Source organism: Xiphophorus maculatus, chromosome 2 (assembly GCF_002775205.1).
Source record: "Xiphophorus maculatus strain JP 163 A chromosome 2, X_maculatus-5.0-male, whole genome shotgun sequence".
Classification (NCBI taxonomy): domain Eukaryota; kingdom Metazoa; phylum Chordata; class Actinopteri; order Cyprinodontiformes; family Poeciliidae; genus Xiphophorus; species Xiphophorus maculatus.
The window spans coordinates 10,216,673-10,231,109 of record NC_036444.1 but is presented as its reverse complement, the minus strand read 5'-3'; the positions used below and the strand labels follow the sequence as shown (position 1 = coordinate 10,231,109).

The 14,437-nt window shown below is 36.4% G+C and overlaps 1 protein-coding gene across 1 annotated transcript; it reads left to right on the top strand.

Moving 5' to 3' along the window:
* The first annotated feature begins 8,713 nt into the window (after positions 1-8,713).
* LOC102226126 (ras-related and estrogen-regulated growth inhibitor-like protein) lies at positions 8,714-10,711 on the top strand. The gene is made up of 4 exons (XM_005798212.2): positions 8,714-8,829; positions 8,910-8,963; positions 9,044-9,120; positions 9,653-10,711. Exons 1-4 carry the CDS (start codon positions 8,781-8,783, stop codon positions 10,076-10,078), a joined length of 606 nt encoding a protein of 201 aa, XP_005798269.1. The 5' UTR covers positions 8,714-8,780; the 3' UTR covers positions 10,079-10,711.
* Positions 10,712-14,437: the final 3,726 nt, after the last annotated feature.

Below are 14,437 nucleotides of genomic sequence, written 5' to 3'. Positions count from 1 at the left end.
AATACATCTCATAATACCTCACTCTACAATAGCCAAAGTTTCGTCATGGGAAAGTACAAACACTACTGAAAACCAGCAAAGCCAGTTGTGCTGCATTCACATAAAGGAAAGAAGAATTACAGTCAGCTAACTGAGGATAGCATAAAAATACACCCAAAAAAGTGTAAAGTTATAAGCCATTTGAAACAGAAACAATACCAGGGCCAAAGAATCATCCTGGGGGAACTTTCCAGGCGACATTTAGTTAAAACTTCAGTTTTTTTCCACTTCTATCTCTATTCCTGTGGTGAAATGCCATCAGTAAACATAATGAACTGACTGAAAAAAATAACGTAAAATAAAAAGAGTATGTCCTCCTCTCATGTCACCAACCGGAACATCACAAAGCAACATTACATTGCTTTTGATATTTTTATTCCCATTTCATGTGAAAGAGAACAAATGTCTCTGATATGTCTCCTAAAAAAAAGTCCAAAAGCACAGAGTTATTGTTGCAGGATAAACAAATACACTTGCAAAACAAAATGAGGACAAACATATCAGAACAATACATGTTGGAGTTAGACAATTAAATTATCAGAAGAATTGTTTCACCTTGTGGACTTGTCCCCCCCCCAACAAAACCTTTTGATTTCTTTCGTTCTGATAAACGTAATCCATGCTCCACTCCACATAGCTGCTTTTTTGAGTTTATGGTGACAATTTGCACAGAATCTAGGCTGCTACCAAGTCAGTAATTCAAACTATACTTATGATGTTCTTATAGAGTTTGTATGACCAAAGTATTCCATAAAAACATATGATTTCAGAACTATGTGAGTCCAGACTAATCCACTGAAAGCATTTGTTGCCTCCAGACTCATCAGGGAAGGTTGTTCTGAAGAAGATCACCACTCAAGATAATATGAGTGATGTTAAACTGTCACTTTGTGTAATCTATTATTCTAATCTGTTTTAATTCCTCAGAAACACAAGTGTAGTTGAATTGTGTACAACATTAAACATTTTGTGAAACTGAATGTGTTTTTGATCATTTATGTATGATGTAATGTAGTTAATGTAAGACATATGTTCTCGTCTATTCTTAATTAAATCTCACTGTTTGAGATGCATAAATATATTCTCATTCGAGAGAGGCTTGGGTGAATCCTGCAGTAGACCAAAAGGTGATTCCAAGAAAAAACAAACAAGCAAACAAAAAATGTCTGTTCTAACAAAAAATAAAAGCATTCTTCTGAGTTCTGTCTCTGGTGTTCTCTGTTTTTTTTGGTCTGAAATGTATCTTTAAAATGTTCCCCCTTATTCTTCCAAAACATTTAAATCCAAAATTACATGAAGTACAAGAACTTATATTTATCCGGAAAATCCCCAAACTTCAGACAGAGAATCCTGAACTTTTAATGAAAGGTACTCAAAGGGATATTTTGCTTAATGTCTGACGTAGAAACACAGACAACATATTTGCTTCTTACTTTTGCATTTATGTAGGAATGGAAGAAATAACTACTCATTTTCCTGTCTACCTACACACTTTGGACCAAGCAGAAAAAAATATTCCATACAAAACTTTGTACTTTGCTGATATTGAGCTGAGGGAGTAGAACAGTTGGATTACATGGTTCAAAATCCTTAGTTCCAAAACATCTGGTAACATTTTACCACCATTTTCTGAGCTGAAGGGCAGAGGGCTAAGGGTAAAAATCTCTGGATGGAAAACCTTTGTAACATGTCCCTTTTTGTAAGCGTGCATCACACAAGGCAGTAATTTCTGTAATTAAAGCCTTCTTTTGTCAGTGCGACTTCAACTGGCAACTTACACAGAAATGCACGCACAAATAAGGACTTGAGGGTAAAAGCAAAGCTTCATTTAAGATGGGTGGGGTAATCTGCTCAGTGGGATTTGACAGCCACTTATGAGATACAGAGTTCATGATTGTATATTATATGCATGGCCTGTGAGTATGAAGCGCCAGGCAATGCAGAATATTATAGGCCTCTTTTTCTTCACTCAGCACATTTTATTACTCGTTTTACACAGGGATGCATTTACGTTGGTGACATTTGGATTGTCAGCATTTGGCATGTGGTGGGCTGAGAATTCACACTGAAGGGCTGACTAATTGGGCACCACATCCAAGAATCTCACTGGAAACAATCCAGAGTTAAGATCATTTTATACTACCGCAGATATTATTCACTTTTCCTTTGTAAATCTGCAGTGTACAACACATAACATGGAAATGATCTGTTGTGCACAAATGGTAATCTTTTATTGCTCTTTTTGTTTAAAATCAAAAATTGTCCTTAAATCTGAAAGTACAACACAGTGCCAGGATTGCAAATTCAGACATATAAGCACGTTGACTTTAGAACTGTCTCCCCAATCTCCGTCTTAATTTACATACGTTAAATTCATGCAAATGAAGGAGGAATTGCCCTGTGAGTGAACCGTCTGTGAGCGTCATTTGATTCCCCTCTGATCACAACAAAAGGATTAGAAGGAAAAGACCAAACATCTCCCTAAAAGAGCTCAAATTAAACTCTCTGTTTTTATAACTACTCTATGTAAAAAGATACTATTGTGTTTATGCCGCGCCTTTGAGTCTCTTCTAAAACTGCTGATTTGTAAAGCAACAAAGTTATAGAGAAGCCACTTGGAAGCCACTCTTGCATTGCAGCATTATGTTTTCATAAATTAGCAAAATCTTCCAGATTCTTGATTTGATATGTTTTAGTTTAGTAAATGGCAAATTATATGTTTCTATCCACTCTCCTTTGCAAAATTGCTCAAGCTCAGCTCCAGATTAGAAAAGCTTAGGTAAACAGTAATTTTCAAGAGCTACTACCGATGTAGGCCTGTACTTTGACTGGGCCAAACTAATACATCAGCGTGCCATACCCATTCCATCATAACTCTGGTTGGATCTTAAGCGCTGGTGTCCTTCTGAAAGTTAAACCCCTGTCCCAGTCTAAAAATGTTTGGACAATAGAACATGTTTTCTTCCAGAATTGCCCTGTATTTACACCCATTCATACTCCCATCAACCCCCCATGCTGAAACAATAAAAACCTCAAGGTATGATGTTACAACCACTAAGTTTCACCATGACAATAGTACATTTGTAAGTACTTTTGAAAGGCACAACATGAGTTAAAGAAAAACTTCAGTTATTAGTGAACAAAACCAATAGCCTGGTCACTGTCTTCCTGTGCAAGTCTCCTAAAAAAAAAAAAAATAAAATAAAAAATCTCTTTAGAGGAGGTCAAGAGGCTGGTTTTTACCAGGCTACCAAACAATGAGAGCTAAAGAGTTTTGGCTGTATTTTTGCTGTGTTTGTTTTATGCAGCAGGATTTAAAGTTGTGCGAGGATATAAATGTAGAAGCAGAGGTTGTTTATTCTCTCTTTGAGCTCAGATTGTGACATATTTTTCCCCTGCAGCTGAGCTGAACGACTTGCTGAATAAGATGTTTGCAAATCCAGAGGGTTGCCTGTAAGTGTCTTTTCTTTATTTTGGTGGAAGATTTTGGTTTGATGGCATTAGACACAGTCATATTTTAACTAATACATCTACTGTTTATGAATTATTGTATAAGCTTCAGGGCTAAAGGCTGTGCTGTGATTTATTTAAAAGTAAAATACATTCCTGAATATTTATTGAGTCTGGCTTTTAATGGAATGCTTTCCCCGACACATACCCATTTGCATTTCTGTTTTTAGCCAGGTATTCAAATGTGTTTTAACATTCGACACATAGGATTAACTCAAAACATAATTTCTTTGGAAATGCTAAGAATACAGGACTATAGCAAGGAGGACCTGGGCTTGATTTCCATGCATGGAGTTTGCATGTTCTCCCAGTGCATGTATGTAGTTAATTGGTCTCTGTAGCGTGAGTGTGTGCACGTTGACCTGCAATAGTCTAGCAATCCGTCCAGAGTGTTTCTGCCTCTTGCCTGATGACCGTTGGATATAGGCACAAGCTCCCATCCCGACCCTGCAGGGATATGTGTGTTTAGATAATGGATAGATGAATATTGGTTAGTTGGTTTGGTTATTTCCCCAACAACTCCTGTGAGTGGTGGCAGTTTTGGCTGTAGACTTTCTGCCAAGGGCAAAACACCACGTGGAGATGCCAGGAGGCAGGCAAACCAAAATTATTTTTCAGTTGTGCTCCAAATTAGTTTTCTCTTGCTGCAAGAAATTATATAAAATACTTCTGTGTGATTTATCATTTAGTAGTAAGATCAATGTATTACACATGGTTAGACTTCAACTGATTTCTACACTGAACAGAGCTTCTGTAGAAATCAATTCAAAACTTTTGAGCTATGGATTTCATATATAAATGTAAATAAAAGGGCAAAAAAGAGGGCCTAACAATGCTAACTTAGCGCTATGTTCAACAGAAGGGACTATAAAATCCAGTCAATAGATGATTCCAGTATACTTGAATTATTCTGATTACATATGTTTTAACATTTCTTGTTTTAAAATTTCTACTGCACTGATTTTGTAAAGAAATTTTTCAAATACATCCAGAAGAACAAATATGAGGTAAATATGTTTTGGTTTATAAGGTTCATATTATATATAAATATGTAATAACTGGCTCAGAGGAATATTTGGCCTCTTATATGTTTTATAATCAAATGTTAATGCTATTTATGTGTCCACTTACCCAACTGATGTGAAAAGCAACATGATGTACAATGCGTTGTAAAAGTATGCAAACCCCTTGATATTTTTCACATTGTAATTTTTTGGCTCACAAAATTTCATTAATAGTAACAGGCTTTTAAAAAATATTATTTTGTCATGGATTAATACAAAAAGAACATTACTATGCGGTTAAATGAAAAAAAAAAAACTCATGAAATTTAGCTTGAATAAAAATCTAAGATGTTGAGTGCATTTTAGGTCAAATATCTGCCTAGAAATATCATAATACACCTAATTAAATATTTTCAAGAGGTTGAAATGAGGGCAGCTACTTTCAAAAAATCTTTCAAAAGCAGAGATATGAAGAAATCTTTGTCTACAACAGTCACGTCTGAGCACATTTTAAGACACAAGCAGGAGATGGAGAAGATGTTATGTAAAACCGTGACACGCTTTCAAAGTCCATTACAAGCCACTTACGGTTATTTATACTATGAAATATTTAGGCAGCACTTTTTCTTGCAAGCACATTCTCAACTGTAAACCGCACTTTGAGGTACAGTAGATTGACAAAATTTGATGTTTTATGACAGGAAGCTGGATGAAATATCCAGAAAAGGGCTCATTAAGTCATGTTTTAGATACTGAAAAATAAACAAAAGCTTTACAGCAACCATTCCAACTTGAGTTTGCTTTTAATAAGCGGCAAAATCTGATTTTAGCATAAGAAGATGTAAATGACTGTTTGGTAGCTACTCTGTGTTTTCTTTACTTTCTCTGCTGAGCCCACTTTGTGTTCTTTCCTTGCTAACTCCGGAGGGACAGAGGAGGAATTGTTTCAGTCTGTGAATTGAAGGTATTCTGTTCTTTCCACTCTCATCCTGTGATTCTGACAGCACGGGTCTGAAAGTTTCCTTCCTCTCTAGGAAATGACACGCTAATGGCGCACTCTTGCCTCTTCTGTGGTCTTCAGTCACAGCTGTCTAATGAGAGCATCAGTGTGTAAGTGGCTGCTAATGACGGATGCCTTCAGTTTTACCAATTGGCAGCAACTGGCAGAAGCATTTTGAGGAAAAACACACTTTTGTTGCAGATTGAAAAGACTGTTTTTGCGATTCCACAGGGCTAAATTTCGGTTTTGCATTACAATTAGAAGATATAAATAATTTCACTTCAGTTAACCCACTTTGGTGTAGAATCTAGAGAACAAATAGACACAACATTGTTAAAAGGAAGTCCTTAGACCTCCCATTTGCAGTTTGCCACGTGTTCTGTAGATTACACATGCACCTTCTTTAAGAACGTTTGTTAAAAAATGTGTTCCGATTAGAAGAGATTATTATTTTAGTCTGCTGTCCCACAAAATACAGTTCAAATCATCCTACTGTTGAGATGCATTTATTCGATAGGAAAAGGGAAAGAGTCGATAGGGAGATAATGGGGCTCAATACTTGACAATCCTGGGATAAAATCTACTGTAGGCTGCAAAATTTGAGACTGAGGTAAAGATTAATCTTTTAGTAGACCAGAGATCCTGACAATACAACCAGAGCCATAAGGGATTGACATTGATTGGCTCTGGTCCTAAATCAAATCTATGGCAAGACATGTGACACTATGTATCCAATCCAATCGACTTTTTGATAAGGAAAAGTTAGCCAAAAATATCAGTTATGAGCAAAAAGCTGGTCGGGACATTTCCTGCAAGACTTACTGTAATTGCATTGGCAATTCTTGCAAAGTTTTAATTTATATTGAATACACAGATGTTCCACAGTTTTCACATTTTTACTTTGAAGACCGTACACAATTTTCTCCTCAACTTTACAATTATTTACTGCTCTGTGTTGGTCTATCACAAACAATCTTGAAAAATTAAACTGAAGTTTATGGTTGGCACGTGACAAAATGTAAGACACTATTCATGAAATATGTTTATTTGCTATTTTAAAGACATTTTCAGGACTCAGCACAATTTGTGTGGGTTTTTTCTGTGTCGTGGATCATGAGGCTTTCTTGAAGTTATACCAATGGCACAATACGTACCTTTACTTCACATGATATTTTTATATATTTCGTCAAGCAGTAGTAGAATATATTTAAATGATACAATGACAATTTCTTTTAATTCACCCATGAAACAGGTGCTTTTTGATTTCATAAGGGTGTGTTTATTGTAACTTCAGTGCTTATAGGATTTCTCTGTGACCCTAAGCCGCCAGGATTTAAAAAATTCATGAGTTTTAATTGCAAACTGACATCAGTTCCGCTCACTGATTGAGCAGCAAATTGAACTGCATTAAAATAAAATAAAATAAAAAAGAATTTGATCTCTTTTAGTCAATATGTAGGACAAAAATAATAAATCCCTCCAGGAAGTTTAGGCCTGACTGACATTTTCTGCAGCAGCTTCCATCCCAAATCACGTTGTGTTTTTGTTAAACTGTATTTTTATAATGAGCACTTTTGCACATCTCGAATGAATTAAGCGCCACCTCAGTTCAGTTTTATCCCTCTCTTTTTTAAGCGTCACATTTCATGTAGAATTGCAAATCAAGGGTTAATTTAAATAAGGAACGGCATCCGGTGGCATTCACTGGGAGGATAATTTTCCATTTCTTTTCTTATCACTGCTCCGGAAATAGAGGAAAGGCAAATTATCATGAGCATAAAGTGAGTGTGAGTTAAGTCTGTAAGAAGATTTATTTGCATAAGCACATACTAGCGAACCAGCTTCCTGTTAAACAGCTTTGGATGGGAAAATACCTTGCTGATGTTATAATACATAATGACTGTACCAAGCAATTTCCCAGCAGTGCTTTTCCCCGCTTCATGGAGTCCTACTGAGATTTTTTGCAATGACCCAAAATAGTACTTTTCATCTTTATATTCCTTAGATGACTTTTACACTAGTACACCTAAAAGAGAAAAGTCTCCCTGTTATTCCAGGTGCAGTAACATGCTGCCTGTGTCATATTCATGTCTAAGGAAAACATTCTGGATTAGTAATCCGAAGCTCCTTGATACTCAGGTCATTATAAAAAAGTAAAGATGTAAAGATAATTTAGTTTGATTTGTAGGCGGCCTAACTACAAACTGTCACAGCCAATTATATGAGGCCCTTTTTCTGTTCAGCCAATCAATGTTCCAAGTCTGTAGGTTTAGCTAACCGCAGGAAGATAAACAAAAACTGATAAAGTCTTTATGGTAGGGGATTTATTAAACTACACCTCCCCCTTGTGGCAACTCTGAGTAGAACAGTGCCCACTCAGAGAATAGAAATCTGCTAAGAATTTCATAAAAACGGTGAATAAAATAATGAATTTCACAAACTATAATAAAATGCACTATTTATACTAAAAAACAGCAATTTGAGTACAAAATTTTCTATCAACTCTCTTTTGTCACGTCCTCTAGGTTTCACAACACTTCATTGCCAAAGGTAGAGTCACTCCTCCAGATTATTGAACCTAGATGTTCCACACACTTTCGTAGCCGCGGGTTAATAAAACCAAGCACATAATCATCCTAATTAGTTCCGAAAGCAGGTCAGCAAATAATACAGTGTTAGATATAAACAGAAAACTGTGTTCAATAGCATTGATGACTAGTCAGATTAATCAGAGAATTCAAAAACGCACAGTTGTCTTGATTTGATTGATCACCAGATTTCGTGATTTTTTTTTTTTCACGACCAACTTAAACAAGAACTTCAGCCTCAGTTTGGATTCTGAATTCATTCACTGGGTAACTAATGCACTTTTGGAGGGGATAAAGGGTGACTCTTCAAATTAGATCTCACATTTTATATTCGCCCTTTAGAGAGAAACCTATAATAAAGGTTTAGTAGGGCTGCACCTCCTCAGTACAGTAGGAGCATTAGCACCACACACACTGAGTCTAGATTTGATTTGATTTCTTCCCCCCCGCGCTGTCCCTTTGCCACGTGACATAGAAATCATTAAATTATGGCAGAGGTCTGACAGTTGTTGTTTTGCTCGCCTGCTAGCCCCGCCCACCCGTCCGTCTTATAACAGCTGCCTTCAGACGGCTGCGGGGACACAGCAGCGGACCCGGTCCTCATCCACACATGGACATCTAACAAGTTTCCCACTCACAATGGAAGCCAATATTGTTGTTATGGGGACAGAAAGTGTCGGGAAATCAGGTAAAACACGTTTTCTTCCACAGAAGACTAACTCTTCTGGAATTGCTTTTGAATATTAAGGTGGTTATTTTCTTCCTCAGCAATGACTGTGCGCCTGTTGACTCGGAGATTTATAGGTGAATATGGAGACATCGGTAAGTTCCCATTATGCTCGCTTAACTTTGATGCCTTTTCAATGAATGAACTCTGACACAAATTTCTTTTCATTTTTCAGAATCCATCTACAGCCAGAGTTTTATAGTAGATGGCAGAGAGGTCACTCTGAATATCTGGGACTCGCCTTACTCTCAGGTATATGTGCTATCTAGACCTAATAAATCTTGTAAGATTCTGCCTTATTGATGTTTTATATGTAGTAGGAGATGGGTGACCTGGTTCACTTTCCAGGGTGCCACACCCTGAGGGGCACCCACATACAAAATAATCTGGAAATCTATCTGTCTGTTTGTTGTGGACACAATCTGTATTATGTACAATGTACTGCAGAAAATGAGAAGAAAAAAAATCTGGACTATATTTGATCATCTATAATTTGAATTTAAATGTTTACACTGATCAAACCTTAAGTGGGTATTCTACATAAAAGAAAACATGTTTTAGACAGCTTCAGACTTGTGAATACTTTACTTAATAGTGTGACAAGCCAAAAAGATCATTTTGAACTCTTGTTCAGGCATTAATAGCACAAGGTGAATGGGAAAATTGCAATTGACCTATATGGGGGTAGTGGTGTTCATGCAAGACCTCCGATCTTAAGCAAAAACCAGGTGGAAAAAAAAAACAGAATTTATGCAGCAATTTTATTAAATGTCTTATTTTGCAGGATTTGTCTGTGGAAGCCTCACATTTGCATAAGAAGATCCAGTGGGCAGACGGCTTCGTCCTGGTCTACAGCATCTGTGACAGAGCCAGCTTTAACGCCATCAGCAGGCTGGTTCAGAAGATCAAATCCACCAGAGACTGCTTTAGCAGGGATAAGGTCCCCATAGTGATAGTGGGCAACAAAAAGGACCTGCTCCACAGACGGACAGTGTTGAGTGAGGAGGGCCGGATGCTGGCCCTCAGCATGGACTGCCTCTTCTATGAAGTCTCGGCTGCAGAGAACTACCACAGCGTTGTCTCTGTGTTTAACGGCCTTGTGGACAGGATGAAGGATGCCAAGCTCACCACAAAGAGACCTCTGAGGTTTAAGGGCATAGTAAAAAGCATGTCTGCTGTGTTTGCCAGAAGAAGGACAGATTCACTTTGAGAGAAAAATGAAGGGAGAAGAAAAGGCTGGAAATTGTGGGCATTTTACCAGATGGAAAAAATAATAGTACGAAATGACTCTGAATTCAGATAAGCTATCAAGCTTCAGAAAATATGAACTAAAACACACATGTTGCAGATGTTCCCTGGACCTCAACAAGAAAATGGCTTTCATCTTTCTGGACTGTAAAAAAACTGTTTTGTGCAGGATATTTAATCTTTATTTATCGGTGTTATATAAAAAGTGCACGCTGGACTTAGATGTCTTCATGTAAACATAAAAGTGTATTCAAATTCTTCCAGTACTGTTGACGCTGGTACCAAAGAAATGGTCTTAAAAGAACCATTTCAAGCATACTGTCATTTTAAACTAAAAGCTGCATAACTCCATGCATTCACTCCTTGTCTATTGTACTAAACAACACATAGCCTTTAACACAACATAAGTTTCAAAGCTGTGAAATTCAGTTTGGTCAAAGTGTAATATTTGTTGCATAGAAGGAGGAGTGCACCTTCGAGAAAAATGTTTCTAAAATAATGGAGTGTGTTTTTATTTATAATATTGTTTTTCCATTTCCTTGAATGTGAACCATTATTGTTTACAGCTGGAAATAAAGAATGAACCTACATCTCATTTGTCTTCCATGTTGAATTCCTACACTACTTTTCTTGCTAATAAGAATTTACAGAATCTAACATCTAGCAAAAGTGATTACAGCAATCACATATGGTAAATATATAATTATATTTGTTCATGGGACAACAGTGAAGACATGACACTTTCTTGCAATTTTAAGCTGTCACTGAAAAGCTTGTATAAGAATGTAAATTTGCCGTCCCCTCAAAATAACTTGTGTGACACACCATAAAATGTTTCGAATCCACATAAATATGAAGACATGTGTGTGACTTTTCAAATCACTCTCATTATTTCACATGTAGAACATGGTCTTCACAGTCTAACATAGAAGTAAGCCCAAAAAAACATACAACCGGAGAAAATGTACCTAACGTATGATTTTGGATGGTGTGGGGAACCTAAATTAATGAACCTCAAATTAACAGTTAAATTATTTGAACTTGGTCCTAATTGGGCACCGCAAAAAGAAAATGATTTTCAGCACACATCTGATCTGGTTTCAGGATGAATAAAGCAGACTAAGTTTGACTCATAATTGCTTCTGACCTCAGACATCAGAAAAAAATAAACTTTTTGGAAAAGTTTAAATTCTAAAAAATATCAATAACTGAAAACTAAGCTATTTAAATAAGCTTTACAACGTTTGATAGGAAGCACAGTCATATAACTGGCAGAATTATCCCAGGACCTTGTTACTGGCTACAATTAGTCCACAGTTTATTTGCATCCACAATGGGGAATTTATTCAAATGTTAATGATAGAAAATCCACAATAATTTGAAAAGATTTCTTAAGTCACCTTCTAATGTTGAAGCAAAACTTCATATCAGTGCTCCTTTTGTTTGGAGTCCAAATCCCAATCTGAAACTATTTGGAGGAGTTACCCCTAAAAAACAAAAACAAAAAACCTCTAACTGGCCTGAAGTATAATCCAATAAACGTGATCTGACCCTGAGAGATTAAGAAAAACTGTCTGCTGTTAGGTGTTGGGAAGATGTCCATGCTAGTGATTAACAAGGCAGCTGCACATGGGGGCAAATGGCAGGTAAGCCGGTGCCGCTCGTCCTCCTTTTCTTTTCTTGTCTGTGAAGAATGTGACAGGAATAAGGCAGGGGTTAACAAAGCTTTATGGCCCCTACAGGTCACTGTCACTGTCTGTGACCTCTCAAGATTTTCACATGGGGAACCCATAACAAACACCAGCCAGACTAAAATGCTTTACCTGGGAGAGCTGCTTGTGGCTTTACTGGAACTGAAATTATGTGTTTATAAAAACTGTCAGCATGACATTCCAGTGTAAGATTAATAAAAGATTTAGCCACATTACCACTCTGTAGTTAGAAAATTAACTTTGAGTGATAATGATCTTGTTCTGCATAACATTTCTTGTGTAATTTTGGGGAAATTATGTCTGTCCATCCGTCCATCCATCTGTCTGCTTAGAAAGGAAAATGTAAGCACCCTCCCCCCGTCCTCTGTATGGGGGGAGGTTGGCAATCTGGTGCTTATCTTCATGTTAGGATCAAAACGCAACAAAAAATGAAAAGGAACTTGGAGACTGATTTTTGCAAAAACTGCAAAAGAGAACTTTCAGTGAGGATTAAAAACTGTAAGCTAACGTGCAAGTGGATGTGAACTCTTACTGTCAAGTGCTGATTGTCAAAGGTTACCTGGAACACATGCAGAGCTACAGAGCAACATTAAGTATTCTAAAGAGTACATTTTTTTGTGTTACTTTGAAATCTGATATTTTTCTATCTGCAAACTAATCAATAGAAAAACTTACAAATCATGTAAGTGTGATGGCAGCATTTCCTATTTGTTCCAAAGTGTTGTTTCTATGAATACAAATGACATTTTATTTGAAAAGACTCTATTAAAACTTCTAAAACTGGATTACGAATAACACTTAAAATCTAAGTATTTCTTACCAAAACTCCAGATTTAATTTACCTCAAATTAGATAAAACTGATTTTAAAGTTGGAATTTGTACTTGAGGAAGCCTAATTTTATTACTGTAAGTAATTTTAAACCAAGAAACTGGACTTTGTTGTCATAATTTAATAGAATGGGTTCTTTTTTTTGGAACATATAAACAGCCATTTTATCTCAGAAACAGCTGTGGATTTCTTTCCCTGGAACCAGAGTGTGTTAAAAAACACTGAAAGGCTCTTCTGATCTGTCATAAGAGCCTTTCAGTGTTATAATATTATTCCCTCACCAAAAACATATGGATTGTTGCTTTGATTTTGTCATGCATGTTTTAGAAATTTATGAATCTCCCATGGAATTAAACAAACCACTACACTGATTAAATGCATAAAATCAGTCATAAAAGTAAGAGAAATTAAAGTAATTTCACATTAAAGATTTATAGATGCCATTGTACTCAGTCAAACAGTAAGATTACCATCAGTGCTCCTAAAGTGGACAGTTTCGTATGAACATTTATGTGAGACTTCTGGCTGCACGTGAGCAGATCATCTGTGACTCCAAAGAAACCCAATAAGGAAATAATTTGCTCTTTTTTTCTTTAGCTTTTCCCTTCCAGTCACCTTTCAGACATCAACCCGTGACTATTTCCTTTCTGGCTCACAGCACGTTTTAAAGAGACACAGCTGATCAATGCACAATGTGATTTTCTTTCTCCTTATTAAATGCGAGCTGGGTTTATTTCATTACTGTAAAGCTAAGTGTTTGTTATGTTCTTAAAGAGGTTAGCAGGTTTAAAGACAACATAAACAAAGAAATAGAAGGACCAAAGCAAGATTTTTTGATATATATTTTCAGAGAATACAACATTAAGCATCCACAAATGATACTTCTAAAGGGCAGCATTTATTTATCATGAGAAATCACCTTAGTTTTCTTGGATTGCATGTTAGTATTACGGGATTATGAAAGCAATATCTGTTTTGACGAAAATAACAAATGTACAAAATTGGCCATATTTAAAGGTGAAGTTGTATAATGCAACTAAACCAGGAATCTTATGTCCAATACACGTTTTAATGAGGCTTATACAACAACACACTATGTCTGTACAAATGTAATGTTGGATTGTTGTTGTGAAGCCAAATGCAGACAGGCGGTAGCCACAATCCTAGTATGAAGAATTGTAATGAAACAAACAGCACAGTTTGGACCTACAACAACAAATGAAGAACAAGGACACACTATGAGGATCTGGCAAAAAGTGGATGAGAACAGGGTGATCATATGACTGTATGCTGGGAAGGGACATGAACAATTCAAATGAACATTGGGGTAATACCCTGAACAAGATAAAGACAGGAACAAACACATATGTTTATTCCTGTTCACTGTATTTGCTCATTGTTTTCTGAATAAACCTAATAGAACAAGACCAAAGTACACAATTAACTCAAAGCGCTGCAAAATTGTATGAACACATTTTTTTTAAAGAAATTTTCAATTTGTATCTCTCCAATGTGTACCCAGCCTCTCTCTCAATTATTGCTGTAGGTAGGCACGAGCCCACCCTTCCCCTCTTTGCATTCATTAAAAGAAACTACTTAAACTTCAAAATACATTTCATGATATAAATATAAATATGCCTGGATGGTAAAAATAAGTCATATTTATATTGCGCATTTCAGCATGGAGGCAATTCAAAGTCCTTTACATGATAAAAACATAATGCAATTAACAAATAATAGTAATTTCCAGCAAAATGTGGAAGTATGGCTAATTGGATT

Excerpts from the sequence above, each read along its gene's own strand:
- LOC102226126 (XM_005798212.2), top strand. The coding sequence starts at position 8,781 with ATGGAAGCCAATATTGTTGTTATGGGGACAGAAAGTGTCGGGAAATCA. Across the intron at positions 8,964-9,043 it reads AGGTGAATATGGAGACATCG|AATCCATCTACAGCCAGAGT; the intron begins GTAAGTTCCCAT and ends TTCATTTTTCAG. Across the intron at positions 9,121-9,652 it reads GGGACTCGCCTTACTCTCAG|GATTTGTCTGTGGAAGCCTC; the intron begins GTATATGTGCTA and ends CTTATTTTGCAG.